This window comes from Pimephales promelas, chromosome 13, assembly GCF_988280905.1.
Source record: "Pimephales promelas chromosome 13, fPimPro1.hap1.1, whole genome shotgun sequence".
In the NCBI taxonomy this organism is placed as follows: domain Eukaryota; kingdom Metazoa; phylum Chordata; class Actinopteri; order Cypriniformes; family Leuciscidae; genus Pimephales; species Pimephales promelas.
Window position 1 is genome coordinate 34,346,810 of NC_142781.1, and position 18,379 is coordinate 34,365,188.

Consider the following 18,379-nt stretch of genomic DNA (forward strand, 5'->3'; position numbering starts at 1 on the left):
TACACCAGTGGGTGGCGATAAGAGACGTCTCTTATCGCCACCCACTGGTGTAACGATGTAATGTAAAAATATGATGTAAAATATGTAACGATGTAAAAATAGGTGAAACACATTTTTAGCAGTACTGCTAAAAATGTGTTTATCACATCATTAATTCAAGAGAATCGTTCAAAAAACTGCCTCTGCAAACATTTATTTCGGAAATTTTTCAGTAGGCTACAGACCAACAGACCGTGGCCATCAGAAACCTTCACAGACGGGATGTTTGGTGCTCGTCGTCCCAGTTCGTTCCTCTGGTTAGTGTCAGGCTAATGATCTCTCAAGCCCTTCTGAAACTCTGGCCAGATTTACTGCGTCCAAATGCTGGCTAGTAAATATGACTTGCATTTGCACATTTTTCCAATTTATCTCATTGAATTAGGAGTGCAGACTTTTGGACGCTGCAGCGAGTCCTTGAGTAGAGCCATCCGTCTTCAAGGCATCAGCTGAAAACATGATAAATGCGAACAGGTTGTGCAATGAAACTGAATTTCGGGGCAGAGGGTCACAGAGCCACAGAGCGATCAGTTTTGAGAAAAGGATCTGATGTAATGTTTTTGCATTTGCATCTCATGAACAGCATGATCTGATCCAACATTTCCCTGCAAAAAGCCCATTGAATATATCACCAAATTATCAACAAAAGCAGAATATTTATTTATAATCTTTATTCTAGGTGGTTACTAGGGTGTTGCTAGGGTGTTCTGGGTGGTTGCTTTGGTGTAGCTAGGCGGTTGCTAGGGTGTTATGACTGGTTGCTATGGTGTTACTAGGTGGTTGGTAGAGTCCTTAGCATGTTCTAGTTATATTAACATGTAACTAATTGCTATTAGCATGTAGCTATTCACTGCTAGCATGTTTAGCATGTTGGAAGTGCTGTTTTCCTGCACGAGTCAAAAGAGCCTATGAACCCCCATGTCTCTTCGATGTTCTGCGGCAGAGATTTAGGTCTTGCTAAACGGTTGCTAGGGTACTCTGTTTAGTTGCTAGGGCAGCCACCAATCATGAAACTCCAAAGGCAGTGGGAACGATATAAAACCAATCCCTATCTCTATACGACGTTCTGATCTGATTTTTCATATAAAAAAATAATTTGAAATAAATACATAAAACAAACTTTTATTATTATTTTTTTTAATAAAATGACTTAACTATTAATAATAAATCCTTAGTTATTAAAATTATTATTTAAAAAGGTTATAATTTAATTTAAATAAGACAAAAGCACAAACCAAAATGACTAAATCTGAACTAAAATTCAAATGAAAACAGAAAACTAAACCTGAAATAAAGTTAAACAAATAATTTTAAATAAATAAAGAAAGAAAGAAACTTTGATAAAAAAATATTAAAAACAAAAAATATTTTTATTTTAATAAAATTAATTTATTAAAAATATACTAATTCAATAAAAAAATATAAAAAGCACAAAGAAAAATGACTAAAATAAAATAAACTGAAATAAATAAAAACAAACTGAACTAAAATAAAATAAAGCTAAATAGTAGGCCTAATATTTAAAAATAAATGAATAAAAAATATTGAAAAAAAATATATATATTTTTATGAAAAAGTTCCATAATAATTTATAAAAACGTAAAAGTAATAAAAATGACAAAGGCACTTTAACAAATGATAATAAAAACATTCAAAATAGGAATAAAAGCTATAAAGATATATATTTATAATAATAAACATTGTAAAGTCAATAACTAATGGAATTTGCGACCCGTTTACTACTATAATGTGGACAACCAGCAAAACGAAGCGTAACAAGCGATGCCATATTTCACTTCTGAGGTAAATCTTTTCTCTGTACACACACCGAAAGAAAATATTGTGGCAATAGCTGTACATCCCAATAATGCGCTCTGACAACTCTATCCAGCATGGTGACATTCAGGGGAACAAGTGGAACTAATACACAACACCTGTTTCTCCTCAACAGCCCCCATTATATCACACACACCCACAGTGACAGCTGAGAGACAAACCTGAGGCTTCGTCTGTTTCACACATGACTTCTGGACGCACTTCTCCATCTATAGGCTCACGTTTGCAGGACGCACTGCTTCCAATTACCAGGACTGTCAAAGTGATAGATATCCAATATCCATGAGGATTCGGGACAGAGGAAACTGACCTGATCGTCCGCTAGTGTACGTCACGGCTCGCCTCTCAGCATTCAATCGCTCAAAAGTGACATTATAGCCATTTAAAATGTCAATGTCAAAAAATATTTATATTTCAAATAAAAAAAATTTTAGCAAGAAAATGTATTGTTTGCGTTAGTTAACTGCACCTGAAAGTTAACAGAAAACGCATTAAAGCACATGAGAATCATTGTGATATTCACAGAGTTTAATTCGCCATGCCAGCCCCTGTATGAGTGTTATTATGACAGGTATAATTCTACAATCCGAGGACATTTCGGCTGGGTATTTAATCGAAGCATCACATCTAACCCTGAAACCGAACCCTCCGAAAGCAAACTCTGGCTAATGACTAATTTCCTCTCGTTCTCTTGGCGTTTATTTGCCAGTGTTTGGGTTTCATTTGTAACACAATCTGGTGCTACTACAAGCAAAGGTCAAACGACATCATCCAGGGTCAAATCCAGTGACCCGAGTCTGGCCTCCATCAACTCTCAGATCAATATCATCCCAAACCTAGAAGAGAGTGTCAAACTGAACTATTTTATGGTTGATTCAATCAATTCTGTCATATATAATCCAAACAGGCCAAGTGAACATTTAATAAACAAGTCAAAAAAATTATTGTTTCAAATGTCAAGCATAAAGCGACACGATTGATCAATAAGCATCTCTGTGCACTTATGCAACTTATCAAATATGTCTGCAGAGTATGAAACCAACCAACAACACCCTAACAACCATCCACAACACCCGGAAACACCCTAACAACCACCCACAACACCCGGAAACACCCTAACAACCATCCACAACAACTTAATAACAACCATCCACAACACCCTAACAACCATCCACAACACCCTAACAACCATCCACAACACCCGGCAACAACCTAACAACCATCCACAACACCCAGCAACAACCTAACAACCATCCACAACACCCGCAACACCCTAACAACCATCCACAACAACCGGCAACACCCTAACAACCATCCACAACACCCGGCCACAGCCTAACAACCATTAACAAGACCCGGCAACACCCTAACAGCCATCCATAACACCCGCAACACCCTAACAACCATCCACAACACCCAGCAACAATCTAACACCCATCCACAACACCCGGCAACACCCTAACAACCCCAACAACCATCCACAACACCCTAACAACCATCCACAACACCCAGCCACAACCTAACAACCACCCACAACACCCGGCAACGCCCTAACAACCATCCACAACACCCGCAACACCCTAACAACCATCCACAACACCCGGCAACACCCTAACAACCATCCACCACACCCGGAAACACCCTAACAACCCTAACAACCATCCACAACACCCATCAACACCCTAACAACCATCCACAACACCCAGCAACACCCTAACAACCATCCACAACACCCGCAACACCCTAACAACCATCCACAACAACCAGCAACACCCAAACAACCATCCACAACACCCAGAAACACCCTAACAACCATCCACAACACCAGGCAACACCCTAACAACCATCCACAACACCCCAACAACCATCCACAACAACCGGCAACAATCTAACACCCATCCACAACACCCGGCAACACCCTAACAACCATCCACCACACCCGGAAACACCCTAACAACCCTAACAACCATCCACAACACCCATCAACACCCTAACAACCATCCACAACACCCAGCAACACCCTAACAACCATCCACAACACCCGCAACACCCTAACAACCATCCACAACAACCAGCAACACCCAAACAACCATCCACAACACCCAGAAACACCCTAACAACCATCCACAACACCAGGCAACACCCTAACAACCATCCACAACACCCCAACAACCATCCACAACACCCGGGAACACCCTAACAACCATCCACAACACCCAAACAACCATCCACAACAAGCGACAACACCCAAACAACCATCCACAACACCCAGCAACACCCTAACAACCATCCACAACACCCGGCAACACCCTAACAACCATCCACAACACCCGGCAACACCCTAACAACCATCCACGATTTAACTCAGAGCATCTTAACCGGCGAGTTCAACTGCAGGATCGTAGGGAGACGCACTACAGCAGAAGAGAAGTATGAATCTTTGGACTTGTTTCTGTCCCAGATCACTTTTACAGCCTCTTATCATGAAAGCCTACAGTTAACAGAACAACATCTGTTTTCCTTATTGGTTTTTATCCCTTTTGGAAGGTCCCGTTCGAGGGGACACATACTGCGCAAGCGGAAAGAAAAACCCAGCCAGAATCCTGCCAATGAAAAGGGACACAAGTGACAAATCAGCAGGGATGAATCTCTGGATATAAGATTTCAAGGTCTTTGTGTTGTTTGCCAGTGTTTACTGTCGTCCAGGGTAAAGACTCAATACAGCAAAAACACATTTGAGGCTCGTATAGTTGGTCCGTCAGGCTATATTTCACATTCAGCCTCAATGGTAACTAACTTTACCTTTTACTCCAGGTCACTAAAGGATACGGACTCGTCATGGCATGTTAGTAAACTGGCACCCTCTTGTGGATGAGTGGGTGCGCTCACCGAAAACATGTCCTGCTCATAATTAATCACAAACAAGAAATTATATTTAATGTTTTTCATAAAGAAGTCTTTTGTAAAACCATTAGGAGTTTTTTTCACTGTAATATTGTCATATTAACTAAGCATTAACTGGGCATTTTCCACACAAACTGTATTACTCAAGTGTTTAGTGATATATATATATATATATATATATATATATATATATATATATATATATATATATATATATATATATACATATAAACTCTTATTCATGCTGTATTTAGACTGATTATTATAAACTTAAACATTCCTCAGACGCACTTTAAATTAAAAACTCTTAGCTTTAAATGAAAAATTCTTAGTTGATTGCTATTTTTGCACTCCATTGCCTTAATATGTACCCCATGTGTGCACATTTTTGTGTTCTTATATCATGTACCCTATATGTTGTATGTTATATGTATGCACCCTCCAGCCAAAGTAAATTCCTTGTCTGCGAATAAACCCCCTTTCTGATCCTGATTATATACATTATAAAATGTTAATAGTATTGAAACTTCATTGCAATGTTATTGCAATATTCTTGCTAATTTAAAAACATTACAATAAAAAAATATTCAAATATGACCTGAACATATTCTTTACAAGTTTCATGAGATTCACCAACATATACTGTGAAACACCTTACAAAAGCATTAAGACCCAAACGGAAAATCCCCAAATCAAGTTCCCGTATACTGTTCTGCACACATCAAGTGTTTTAAATCGAGGGGAACTGAACCTTTTCCTCTTTCTGTTTTGGCTACGCTTACAAAATTTTGGCTTGAGGGAAAAAATCATTTTGTCAACTTCAATTAAATTCCCATTTCATTGCTATTTTTTCCTTCCGAGCACGTCTGGCAGCCTATGGCGAACTCTCACGACATGCACAGGGATATAAACATTTCCATGTTTTCAGTGGAAAAGCTTGGGGAAACATGGCTGAGTTTTCAGCGTCTATAACCTCTCGGCCACTTATTCCCATTTTTCTCTGTCCTGGAATCGCTGATGAAGTATAACAGCAAACAATGGGGGAAATGAACCGGCCAACCATGTGCACAGATGAGCAGATCTCAAGCAGCTCCTGAAGTCATAACACTATATATACATATCCCTGAGTGGACGCTTCAACATCAAGCGACGAGACGAGGGCATTTCAGTGAAACATTAACAATCTGGGTCAAACAGCATATCAGAGGACACATGATGAGGAGATCAGGTCAACACGAGTCCTCAACACATCTCTATGACTTTAGCACTGTTCCAGTTATTCATATAGAGAGAAGGGTTTTTAAAAATAGTCATACATACTCATAAAGATAGATTTACAATTAAATATTTTAATAATCCAGAATATAAATATCATGTTTTATGAACTCATCTCAATACACGTCACACTCTTTGACGATATGATATTGTATCTATATATCATGACAATAAAGGTGAAATCTAGTAAAGGGATACATGCATGTAAGATTGGGGGGTCAAGTGAACTGCAAGTTTTCTCTGGTGGGAAGAGTAAACAGAGAGAGAGAGAGAGAGAGAGACCTGCATAACAATACTGAGCAGTGCATCCCTCTTCAACAATACAACTCGACACAACCATCCCATACATTCACATCACTAACACACACCAATACACATCCAGCTGCGGTCACACAAACATGGCTACACACAACCTTAGAGCAACGCGTCAAAACAACCCGGTGAAACGGAAAAGTTGTGCCCTAATACACTCGCAAGACATGTTTCGCCCCCTAAAATCTGAATACAACAGAACAGGGAGTGAAAAACACGGTGCCAGCGCAGAAAGTGCTCGTAGCCGCGCGCACTGATTTACGAACGCGCGTGTGCGTCATAATGGACAACACGTCATAAAGGATTAAAAGATACAAACTAACAGTGGCGGGCGCGCCAAATTCTTCTTACCTCAGTGCGAGCACGATGTGCGATGGGACAGGCTGGTTTGATGGGAATGTGGGAAGGAACTACAGGAAGTGAGGGGCAGATCCCGAGAACACGCAAGACCTGCGCACATCAGCCGGACACAACACAACACTCGGGCCGTGTCCCAAATAACACACACTACCACACTACACGCAGCCTTCGAGAAGTCTGCCATGCGCAATGCACACAAAAGCCATGTTCGCTCTACTAGTTGACCGAATAGGCGACTGCTATTTATTAAACGGTAGCCTGTGCGTTCATGATGCAGTTATTATCTCAGAAATCATTTTACATAAAGCCCTTATGTTAAAGCATTATAAATTTGTTCATGATGTGCAAACTGTTACCAAAGTTAAAATACATTATTAGCAGATTCTGTTAATGTATTATAGCCTACTTCCCGAAGAAGTGTTCAATGAGTAGATAACTATTATACTGTTTTATAATTATTCATAAGACTATAATGCATTTTAAAGCACAATTAATGCATTATAAATAATGCATTAAAGGCTTGTTACCATAATGATGTATTTTGAGTTAACTTTTGGCAGTCTAATATATATATATATATAATTATCGTAAGTAATTATCGTATTGCATTTTGGGAATGTAGTGTTGTGATTCAGTGCACACTCACTATTGTAGGAGTGGTAGTATTTCGTATATGCATACTGAACACAAATAAACTGCAGTTTTGATAAATGTCTAGTATCAATGTTTTATATAGTGATGTTGAGGATTAGTCCTCCCTCAAAAAGTTGATGGTTCATGCAAAATGCATTTTATTGTGACATTTAATACATCAAAATAGATGTGGAGAGGTCTGTGACTATATATATATATATATATATATATGAAGAGTTCAGATGCAAAAGCCTCTAAATGCCATTTGAAATTTTCTTCTTTAATGATGATTTTTATCAAAATTGTACATTTAAGTTCAGTAATTCCACTTAAATAACAATTAATAGGTAATTATCATTGCCATTTAAGTGAAATTACTGAACTTAAATATACAAGCTTGATAAAAATGATCATTCTAGAAGAAAATTTCAAATGGCACATAGAGGCTTTTGCATCTGAACTCTTCATATACACACACACACACACACACACACACACACACACACATATATATATATATATACACACACACACACACATATTTTACATTTTTTTAAAAAATCATTCTGTATGATTCATAAGTTTGTTTCCTCAAGTCAAATTAGAGTGTGTGTGCATAGAAAAACGTATACACACACACACATATATATATATATATATATTCATATATTCTCTCTCTCACACACACTCTCACTCTCTCTCACTCTTTCTCTCTCTCTCTCTCTCTCACTCACTCACTCACACACACACACACACACACACACATACACATTCGCTCTCTCTCTCTATACATACTCTCACACATATACTCTCTCTCTCTCTCTCTCTCACGACAGGTTTGGTTTGTGCGACAGGTTCTAAATTAAATGTTGTTAAAATATTTGATTATACTTTGAAATTTCTTTGTTAATAAATGATAAACAAAAGCAGAAATATGTAGGATTATTGTATTTGATGGCTTTCAATGGATATTATAACCAAATGTAACCTCGGATCACATCTATCAAACACTACAGACTACTAGTGCTTTTAGAAAATATTTTAACTAAAAATAAAACCATAACAAAAAAAGTTTCCTTCAACTAAAAGAGTAAAATATATATATATTTTTTTTTTTAAATGATAACTAGAGTGGACATTTCTCTTTTTAGCTTAAGTAAAAAATGTACTTAAAAATTAATAATAGCTACATAGAAATAACTTAAATTTAATAGAAAACTATAAAACTAAGCCAAATCCGTCACATGTTCAGGACACAGCTGCACTATTACCGGCACTTCTTAGGATGAATCACTTCACTTCCTCAACTTTGGATAAAAGTTAGCGTCTGCTAAATGAATGAATGATAATGTTAAAGGAGTAGTTCACTTTTAAAACAACTTTTGCTGATAATTGTCATCGAAGATCTCCATGTCTTTCTTTCTTCAGTCGAAAAGAAATTAAGGTTTTTGATGAAAACATTCCAGGATTTTTCTCCATATAATGGACTTCAATGGGGACCAAACGGTTCAAGGTCCAAATGAGAGTTTCAGTGCAGCTTCAAAGGGCTTTAAACGACACCAGACAATGAATAAGGGTCAAATTAATAATTTAATTTGACATCTTTTTCCGAGTCAATTTGTTCATTTTGTTCGTTGAATCAACCAAATAAGACGAAAAAAGATTCGAACAGGAGAGTCACAAACGCGCGTCACAGAACAGAGCAAGGCGAGCATTTGTGCTTATAAAACTTAAACTTTGTTATTTATTTATTAAATGAGCGATCGTTTCGCTAGATAAGACCCTTATTAATCATCTGGAATCGTTTAAAGCCCTTTGAACAGTTTGCCATTTGCACTGAAACTGTCTTTTGGACCTTGAACCGTTTGGTCCCCATTGAAGTCCATTATATGGAGAAAAATCCTGGAATGTTTTCATCAAAAATCTTCATTTCTTTTCAACTGAAAAAAGAAAGACATGGACATCTTGGATGATGTGGGGGTGAGTAAATTATCAGCAAAAGTGAACTACTCCTTTAAAACAAAAGGAATTCAAAATATGTATAAAACTACAGTAGTATCTGCATTATAAGAGCACAGCAGAAGTGTGTGTTTCACATTCACAGAGCTTGATAGAAGAGTGTGTGCATTTGTCTGTTTAATCACGGACCTCTGATCAAAACAAACATCTACCAGCATCGATACAATATGTTATCAATGTTAAAAAAAAAAAAAAATCCAGCGGATAGAATTTCGATATCAATAAAAGATAGAAAAATATTTAGAAACTACAGAGAGCGTCACTTGAACTCGGCCTCGTACAGCAGCTGGTGTATCTTTAACTTGACGGCGCTCTTCTTGGCGTAAGGCAAGCGTCTGAGATACGGTAATAAACTAAACAAGAACATCTCGTCCTCCAAGTCCTCGTTGGCCTCCATCTGCCACTTCCTCTTGCGCCCCGTTCCCTGCGACCCCGACGCGGAGTAATGCGAGGATCCGTCCAGCATCCCGTGATCCGCCTCAAAGTCCTGGAAGGAGGAGTTCCCGTGCGCCGTCCTCTCCTCCTCCTCCTCCTCGTCCTCCTTCTCCTCCTCGTCTCGGTCCTCCTCCGGCTCGTCTACGGCTAGCGATCGGGACTGGATGAAGGGCGTGAGGAAGGACATCTGCCAGCTGTACTTCCAGCTCCGGTGGGACGTTCCCGACGCTCTCCTGCGCTGCTCGGCACGCTTGTCTTTGATGAACATGTCCCGTAAACTCTTCCATCGTCTGCGACAGTCCTCCTCTGTGAAGAGACGGCAACACGTTTACCAGGGCTGTCACGGTTCGATTTTTGAGACAAAAGTGTTCAATGAATCGATTGATCGTAAAATGTCTAAAGACGTTTCCATTTTCATCACCAGATACAGACAAAACATGCTTCGTTTGGGTGGATGAATCATAATGATTCGCTATCATAATGATTCGCTCATTCATTCCCGTTGAAGAACGAAAGGGAGTGAATGATTCAATGACTCACCCATTCAGTGCCTGAATAAATCAGCGTGTTTAATTGAATTGTTTGGGTGGATGAATCATAATGATTAGCTCATTCATTTCTGTTGAAGAACGAAAGTGAGTGGATTCAATGAATGACTCACCCGTTCCATTCCTGAATGAATCAGCATGTGTAATTGAATTGTTTGGGTGGATGAATCATAATGATTCGCTCATTCATTCCCGTCGAAGAACGAAAGGCAGTGAATGATTCAAATCAATGACTCACCCTTTCAGTTCCTAAATGAATCAGCGTGTTTAAATGAATCGTTTGGGTGGATGAATCATAATGCTTCACTCATTCATTTTTTTTTTTTATTTTTTTTTTATTAAACATTTAAGCAATACATACAAACATATATAAAAGAAAGAAAAAAAAATTACAGCAAAATACACAGACACAAATAAGTTGCCAGGGTGCTTCACTCATTCATTCCTTTTGTTGAAGAATGAAAGTGAGTGAATGATTCAATGACTCGCCCATTAAGTTCCTAAATGATTCAGCGTGTTTAAATATATTGTTTTTGATGAATCATAATGATTCACTCATTCGTTCCTGTTGAACAACGAAAGTAAGTAAATGATTCAATGACTCGTCCGTTCAGTTCAGTGTTTAAATGAATCGTTTGGGTGGATGAATCATAATGATTCATTCATAAATATTAAAGAAAAATGCGATAACTCATGAAATAATGCAATATTCGATATTACGTGACGTTAATGCTTAAAGTGTGTAAACTTAAATTATCTTAAAAATATATTTAAAATTATATAACCTAAATATGTGTTTCACACTGTTTTTGTGACAAGAACATCAGTGTTTTACTGTTATTAACATCAGTGTGTGCAGGGCTTCAGTTCTACATCACACTCTAAACAATGCTGGGTTGTTTCAACCCAAATGTGGGTCAAATATGGACAAACCCAAATGTTGGGTTAAAAATGCAATAAAAAAAATGTACAGTATAGACTTCTGTAAAGCTGCTTTTTAAAAGATGTGTATTGTGGAAAGCGCTATACATAAACATGAACTTGAAATGATGCAGAAAAAGGATATAGGGTCACATGACTTTAATCATCATCACTAAATAAGACCATGGTTATTTGGGTTTTTTGCATTTTACTGTTTATGCATATGAACACTTAATTAATAATATAATCAACAATATATTTTAAAATAGTCAATATGTAACGATTTAAGCACATGGATATTTAATAATATAATTCATACATTTTACAATAAAAAAGTGATTTATGCATATGTTTAATTAATATAATGAACAATAAATCTTACAATAATCAATAAGTAGTAATTTAAGTATATTTAATTAAACTTTACAATAACCAATACGTAACATTTAAAGCATATTAAATGAATAATTAACAAAAAATAAATACATTTTACATAGTAATTTAAGCACATGCATATTTAATTATTAATTTAACTATGAATCTTTCAATAATCAATATTGATTTATGCATAATGCAAATAACATTAATCAAAAAATAGTAATTTAAGCACAAGTATAATTAATTATAATTAAACTTTACAATAATCTATATGTAGCAATTGAAGCATATGTATAATATAATTAACAATATATAAAAACAGTCATTTAAGTTAATGGATATTTAATTAGTAATAATATTATTAACAATATATTACATTTTACAATAATCAATAGTGATGTAAGCACAACACATATGTCTCTATTTAATATAATTAAGAATAATTATTACAATAATCAAAAAGTAGTAATTTTAGCACAAGTATATTTAAATATAATATATATATTTAAATATATATTTAAATATGTTATATATATATTATTAAATATATCTTTATATTTATATTTATATATTAAATTAACAATAAATAAATACATACATGGTTTAAGCTTATGTGTATTAAATTACTTGCAATAAATTCTACAATAATCAAAAAACAGGGATTTAAGAATGTATATTTAATTTCCTGATAAGTAACAATACATTTTATTATAATCACTCAACAGTCACTTAAAACATTATCTATAATACGTAATTAAAATGACATTAAAATGAACAGAAATAAAAGTTTCTTGCATGGAAAATGACTTTAGACCATAATTTACGAAATGTAATAATGAAAATGTAAAACTTTCCCAGCATATAAAAAAAAAAATCATTCAGAAATGTACTTTTGTAAGTTATGGTCTAACCTGGCATTATTATATGCACACAGCAACAAACAAACATGCATGCATGTACATCATACTTGACAGAAAAATCACTAAATATGTAACACTTTGAACATTGTTATTATATTTGAATAACAGTTACACAAAAACAAATATGACTGATGCAACTCTGGTTTAACTTAAAATCTGTTGTGCATCAAAATGAGCAGTTATGCAACTCAAACTTTGGATGAAATCAAAACACACGACTAGTTTACAGTGCACATCAACAAACTCAAAACAACTCAGCTTTTCCCGTGGGAAAGTGTCAAATCTATCCGATTATCCCATGAAATGTATTTGCGACTCAAAAACACGTTGTGTTAGTTGTATGATGATATGGAAACAGTATCCGTGAGATATAGTTTATATCTTCAACCCTGGATTCCTGTTAGCCTACTCTGCAACAAGCTAACAGCAGATAACTAACGTTAGCAGTTTAGTTAGCAAGAAACGACTTTAGAAATATCAACTCTTACCCGGTATTTCAACTTGCAGGCTGACGGCTCTCCATGCTTTGGCTTTTCTAGCAGCGTCCTTATATGAATTTATTGTAGAATTGTATAACTCGGGATAGTCGGACACCGCTGCTATTAACCTCTCCTCCATTGTTGTTAGCATTGAGCGGCAAACGTTCTTAGCTAATGACTGTATTAACGGTTATTCCTCCAGAGGGCGCTCGATGGCCCACAGTTCCGATTTCTCATTGATTTGTATTTAAATTTCAACACGTTTTTTATCTTATTGGAAGCATTTGAACAAAAAGTCGTATAATCTTTTTAAATGATTTTTTTTATAATAGCTGACCAGCGCTTCACAATAAGTAATCGGTTAAAGCTATTTCCATATACGATTTTGTTAAATAATTATTATCTATTAATCGCAAACGGCTGTGATTGGTTCATAACAACCAGCGCTGAGAAACGTGTCGCGTGCCACGTGACACCCATTCGCTTCAGTTGCGTCTTGACGGTGATTTACGTCTGAATGTTGAATTTAAAAGTGATTTAAAATAATAGGATTACCAGACAAGTCATAAATAACGTTCCCGCCATTTTAGCCTATCTATCAGTATCTCTTAGCGATTTATGGCTGATAGAAGTAGCGCGAGGCTCACGCATGCGTACTCTTCAGTCACATACTGAGTTACCGCAGTGCAAGCTGGGAAATGTAGTACGCGTAAGCAGCCTAAAATGGAAAGAGGTGCACAACTGTAAAATTAAAACAGCTATATTGTGTTTGAAAATGAAAACAATTAAGCTGATGGTCTCTTTAAAGAGAGAGCAAATTTAGTTTAATGGTCATATATTAAACAAACAAAAAAAAAAATGTTTACAAATCTCATTCGTTTAGATCCATTATTCGTTAGAATTGTATCCTTCATTCTGCTCTCCTTCATATTGTAGTGTTTCTATCAGGTCCTGCTCATTTGTGGCTCCATACTGTTTGCGCTCTATTTTTGACAGATCAATTCTCTCCTCGTTCACGCTGGTGCTTGAAGACAAAACCTCTTCTTCCGTTTCATTCTGCACAAACAAAACACTCCAGTTAACCATTTACAACCAAACATTTCCACATTTGTAACTAACATAGTCTTGTAGCCTCTTCTGTGTGTGAGTGTGTGTGTATATGTTACCCTATGTTCTCTGTGATACTGGTCAACAGCATACTGATATTTAGCAGAATTCAGTCCCAGTAAACCGGCCATTTTCTCTCCAAGAAAATCACAAACTATAAAGAAATGAAGTGATTTACTACGACGTATATGATTACACACAACATTTGTGACTTAACATTTGTGTCTGGGATGTATTGTGCTAAAAATACACAATGAGCTTTGAAATAAAAGTGCTTCTTACGTCTCAAAGACTTTCTCAAAATCTGCGTTCCCCAAAACCGAGAATAATCCCTCCACGTCCAGCTTCTCTAAACGGTCAAAATACGAAACAACCTTTGATTACTTTCATACCGGACAGATTTTAGAAACGGTCTGTTATTATTATAATCATCCACACTGACCGGGTCGGCAGCACTGGGCTCTTGATGAAGATCATCCTCCTCTTCCTCGGTCAGAGTCTCTCCGCTGGAGAAGTGAATCACCTTCAACCGTCTGACGTCACCACTCTTATTCTATAATAAATGATTGATCCGTGCACATTATTACTTTTGTTGAATTCATGCATTCTCTTTATCTTCTCTCTTCTCTTCTCTGATGATGTGGGCGGGGCAATCTGTCACTCACATGACATCAGCCAATAGAAAACAACAACCATCCAATCAAGCCCCGCCCACATTCTTGTTCCAAATGTGGTTTCACTCGTTTATACGACACAATAGGAGAGCAAAGACGAGCGTGACTTCAGTTTCATGCTGACTTTAACTTAAAAACAATGTTGCAGCTGTATTTTTCTTCATATTTTTTTTTTCAGATATATTATATATCAGACACAGGGCATTTGAGCATTTAAGCATTGTTTCGTTCTCCCCTTTACACTCATTTAGGCCTAAATTTAAGATTTATGTATTTGAATAAGCATATGCATTTTCCATTCATTTGGATGACACACTTTTGACATACACTAATAGTGATGCATACACAAGTGAAACAAGTACATTTAACATTTAGCACGCACAGTTTATTACGAAATATGCATTTGTTTGATTTCAATTGCTTATTTCATTGGGAAAACTTTTTTTTTTCAGTTAAAAAGTATAAATGTGGTTGAAATATGGCTAGCGAAGCAATATTCCAAAATTGCACATTAAGTTAATTAGTTTATGTTGCAATTAGAAATCTTACAATGCAATTCAAATATATGCACAACCGTTCAAAAGTTTGGGGTTAGTAGTTGGGGTAAGAAATTAATGCTTTTATTCTGCAAGTCTTTATTAAAACGATTAAAAGTGAGAGTGAAGACATTTATAATTTATTTCAATTCTTCTGATGTTTCTATTCATCAAAGAATCCTGAAAAATAAAATGTGTCACAGTTCCCACATGAAAAATATGACATTGATAATAATCATAAATGTTTCTTAAACATTAAATCCTCATATTACACTGTAAAAAAATATTGTTGGTTTAACATATAAAAGTAAGTAACCTGGGTTGCCTTAAAATTTTAAGTTCATTGAACTGGAAAAAGTGAGTTAATATAATGAAGGAGATTAATTTAACCATCAGAAACTCAAAATTATTATGTTATCTGAACTAAATAAATTATTTAAGTTGATTTGACAAAAGAAAAAATGTTGTGATTACTACACCGTAAAAAAAATACTGTTGGTTTAACTTAAAAAAGTAAGTAACCTGGGTTGCTTTAAAATTTGAAGTTGATTGAACTGGAAAAAGTGAGTTAATACAATGAAGTAGATTAATTTAATCATCAGAAACTCAAATAATAAGTTATCTCAACTAAATAAATTATTATAAAGTTGATTTGACAAAAGAAAATATGTTATGATAACAAATCTTGCAAATATTTTTTACAGTGAAGGATCATGTGACACTGAAGACTGGAGTAATGATGCTGAAAATACAGTGTTGATCACAGGAATAAATTACATGATTTTACTATAGAAAACTGTGATAATATTTCACAATGTTGCAGTATTTTTGATGACATAAATGCAGCTTTGGTGACATTAACCGAGTAAACCTTCATTTAAACGTGCATATCTGGAGTGTGAAGGTGTTTACCGAGGGAGTGTGTGTGCACATTCAATAAAGGCATGGTTAACAAGATGTCACTTACGTCTGTGTGCATGCTGTGGATCTCCTGCCAGAATCTTCGTGTTTCTTTGAGAATATCTTAAGAAAGAGTGGAAGAGTTTTTATGACACGATCGTGTTTCCTTCATCGCAGGAGGACGTCAGTTTCATGTACACGGATGTTGTTTGTCTAAGTACTTCTGTAGCCTGTAGCAAGAAGCCGGTTTAGGTGGAAAGACTTGTTTTAGTTTAGTTGGCGCTACCCTGGGTTTTAGGCACCATGAAAGTGGCTTGGCTCATCGCCATAGTAACTAACTCTCCACGGCTAACCCGGTCCGGGACTTGGACCAATCAGCTGTGAGCAAAGCGTCACATGTCTGATGCGATAAAGTCACTGCACGTGTTTCCACTCCAAACTAAAGATCACTACATGGCCCATTTTTATACGAATTTATTGTTTTATTGTTATATGTGTGTTTGCATGGCCAGGACACTCATGTAAAAGAGATTTCAGTGAGGTATATTCAGCGATCTCAGTGAGGTTCTCTCCTGGTTAAATAAAGTTTATAATAATAAATGATTTTCAAAGACAAAATCGTCCGGCTTTTAGTTACTCTGATTTAGATGTTCATGTAATTATTAATCGATCACACGTGTGCAATTTTAGTTTATCAATTATTATTGCGCACAGTTTAAAGGTTTTATAAATTTATAAAACTTCATGGCTTTAACTTGCACTGATATATCAAGACTTTTTTGTTTTAGTTCTTTTTCTTTTAGTGTAAATTTGTTTACATTTTTTTTTTGTATTTTTCAATCTTGTAATATTCTGCAGAAGAGAGAAGTGAATCTCGGGAGAAACGAATCGCAGTTTCACTCAATCTCAGCATGTGATTGGCTGTCCGCTACTGATGTCACACCTAAACTCAGTCTCAGCATGTGATTGGCTGTCCGCTACTGATGTCACTCCTAAACTCAGTCTCAGCATGTGATTGGCTGTCCGCTACTGATGTCACACCTAAACTCAGTCTCAGCATGTGATTGGCTGTCCGCCACTGATGTCACACCTAAACTCAGTCTCAGCATGTGATTGGCTGTTCGCCACTGATGTCACACCTAAACTCAGTCTCAGCATGTGATTGGCTGTCCGCTACTGATGTCACACCTAAACTCAGTCTCAGCATGTGATTGGCTGTTCGCCACTGATGTCACACCTAAACTCAGTCTCAGCATGTGATTGGCTGTCCGCTACTGATGTCACACCTAAACTCAGTCTCAGCATGTGATTGGCTGTCCGCTACTGATGTCACACCTAAACTCAATCTCAGCATGTGATTGGCTGTTCGCCACTGATGTCACACCTACACTCAGTCTCAGCATGTGATTGGCTGTCCGCTACTGATGTCACACCTAAACTCAATCTCAGCATGTGATTGGCTGTTCGCCACTGATGTCACACCTAAACTCAGTCTCAGCATGTGATTGGCTGTCCGCTACTGATGTCACACCTAAACTCAATCTCAGCATGTGATTGGCTGTTCGCCACTGATGTCACACCTACACTCAGTCTCAGCATGTGATTGGCTGTTCGCTACTGATGTCACACCTAAACTCAATCTCAGCATGTGATTGGCTGTTCGCCACTGATGTCACACCTACACTCAGTCTCAGCATGTGATTGGCTGTCCGCTACTGATGTCACACCTAAACTCAGTCTCAGCATGTGATTGGCTGTCCGCTACTGATGTCACACCTAAACTCAGTCTCAGCATGTGATTGGCTGTCCGCTACTGATGTCACACCTAAACTCAATCTCAGCATGTGATTGGGTGTTCGCCACTGATGTCACACCTAAACTCAGTCTCAGCATGTGATTGGCTGTCCGCTACTGATGTCACACCTAAACTCAGTCTCAGCATGTGATTGGCTGTCCGCTACTGATGTCACACCTAAACTCAGTCTCAGCATGTGATTGGCTGTCCGCTACTGATGTCACTCCTAAACTAAATCTCAGCATGTGATTGGCTGTCCGCTACTGATGTCACTCCTAAACTCAGCACAAAACAAAACAAGCAAAGCCACA

The 18,379-nt window shown here is 36.7% G+C and overlaps 3 protein-coding genes across 4 annotated transcripts in view; all 3 read right to left on the bottom strand.

Moving 5' to 3' along the window:
- Window positions 1-7,125, bottom strand: part of disp1 (dispatched RND transporter family member 1) — a 63,855-nt gene extending 56,730 nt beyond the window's left edge. The window contains exon 1 of one of the 2 annotated variants that reach the window (XM_089118930.1): window positions 6,715-7,125. The gene's annotated coding sequence lies outside the window, so the exon portion shown is untranslated. The remainder of the gene's footprint in view (window positions 1-6,714) is intronic. The other variant, XM_089118929.1, reaches the window with a different exon arrangement.
- A 2,350-nt stretch (window positions 7,126-9,475) lies between these two features.
- Window positions 9,476-13,759, bottom strand: LOC120492078 (uncharacterized). The gene is made up of 2 exons (XM_039690184.2): window positions 13,066-13,759; window positions 9,476-10,116 (listed from the first exon to the last, which is right to left on the bottom strand). The coding sequence occupies exons 1-2, from the start codon at window positions 13,205-13,207 to the stop codon at window positions 9,635-9,637; spliced, it is 624 nt and encodes a 207-aa protein (XP_039546118.1). The 5' UTR covers window positions 13,208-13,759; the 3' UTR covers window positions 9,476-9,634.
- Window positions 13,760-13,853: 94 nt separating this feature from the next.
- LOC120492079 (protein FAM177A1) lies at window positions 13,854-16,775 on the bottom strand. Its single transcript, XM_039690185.2, has 5 exons — window positions 16,341-16,775; window positions 14,606-14,716; window positions 14,446-14,512; window positions 14,223-14,317; window positions 13,854-14,112 (listed from the first exon to the last, which is right to left on the bottom strand). Exons 1-5 carry the CDS (start codon window positions 16,350-16,352, stop codon window positions 13,945-13,947), a joined length of 453 nt encoding a protein of 150 aa, XP_039546119.2. The 5' UTR covers window positions 16,353-16,775; the 3' UTR covers window positions 13,854-13,944.
- Window positions 16,776-18,379: the final 1,604 nt, after the last annotated feature.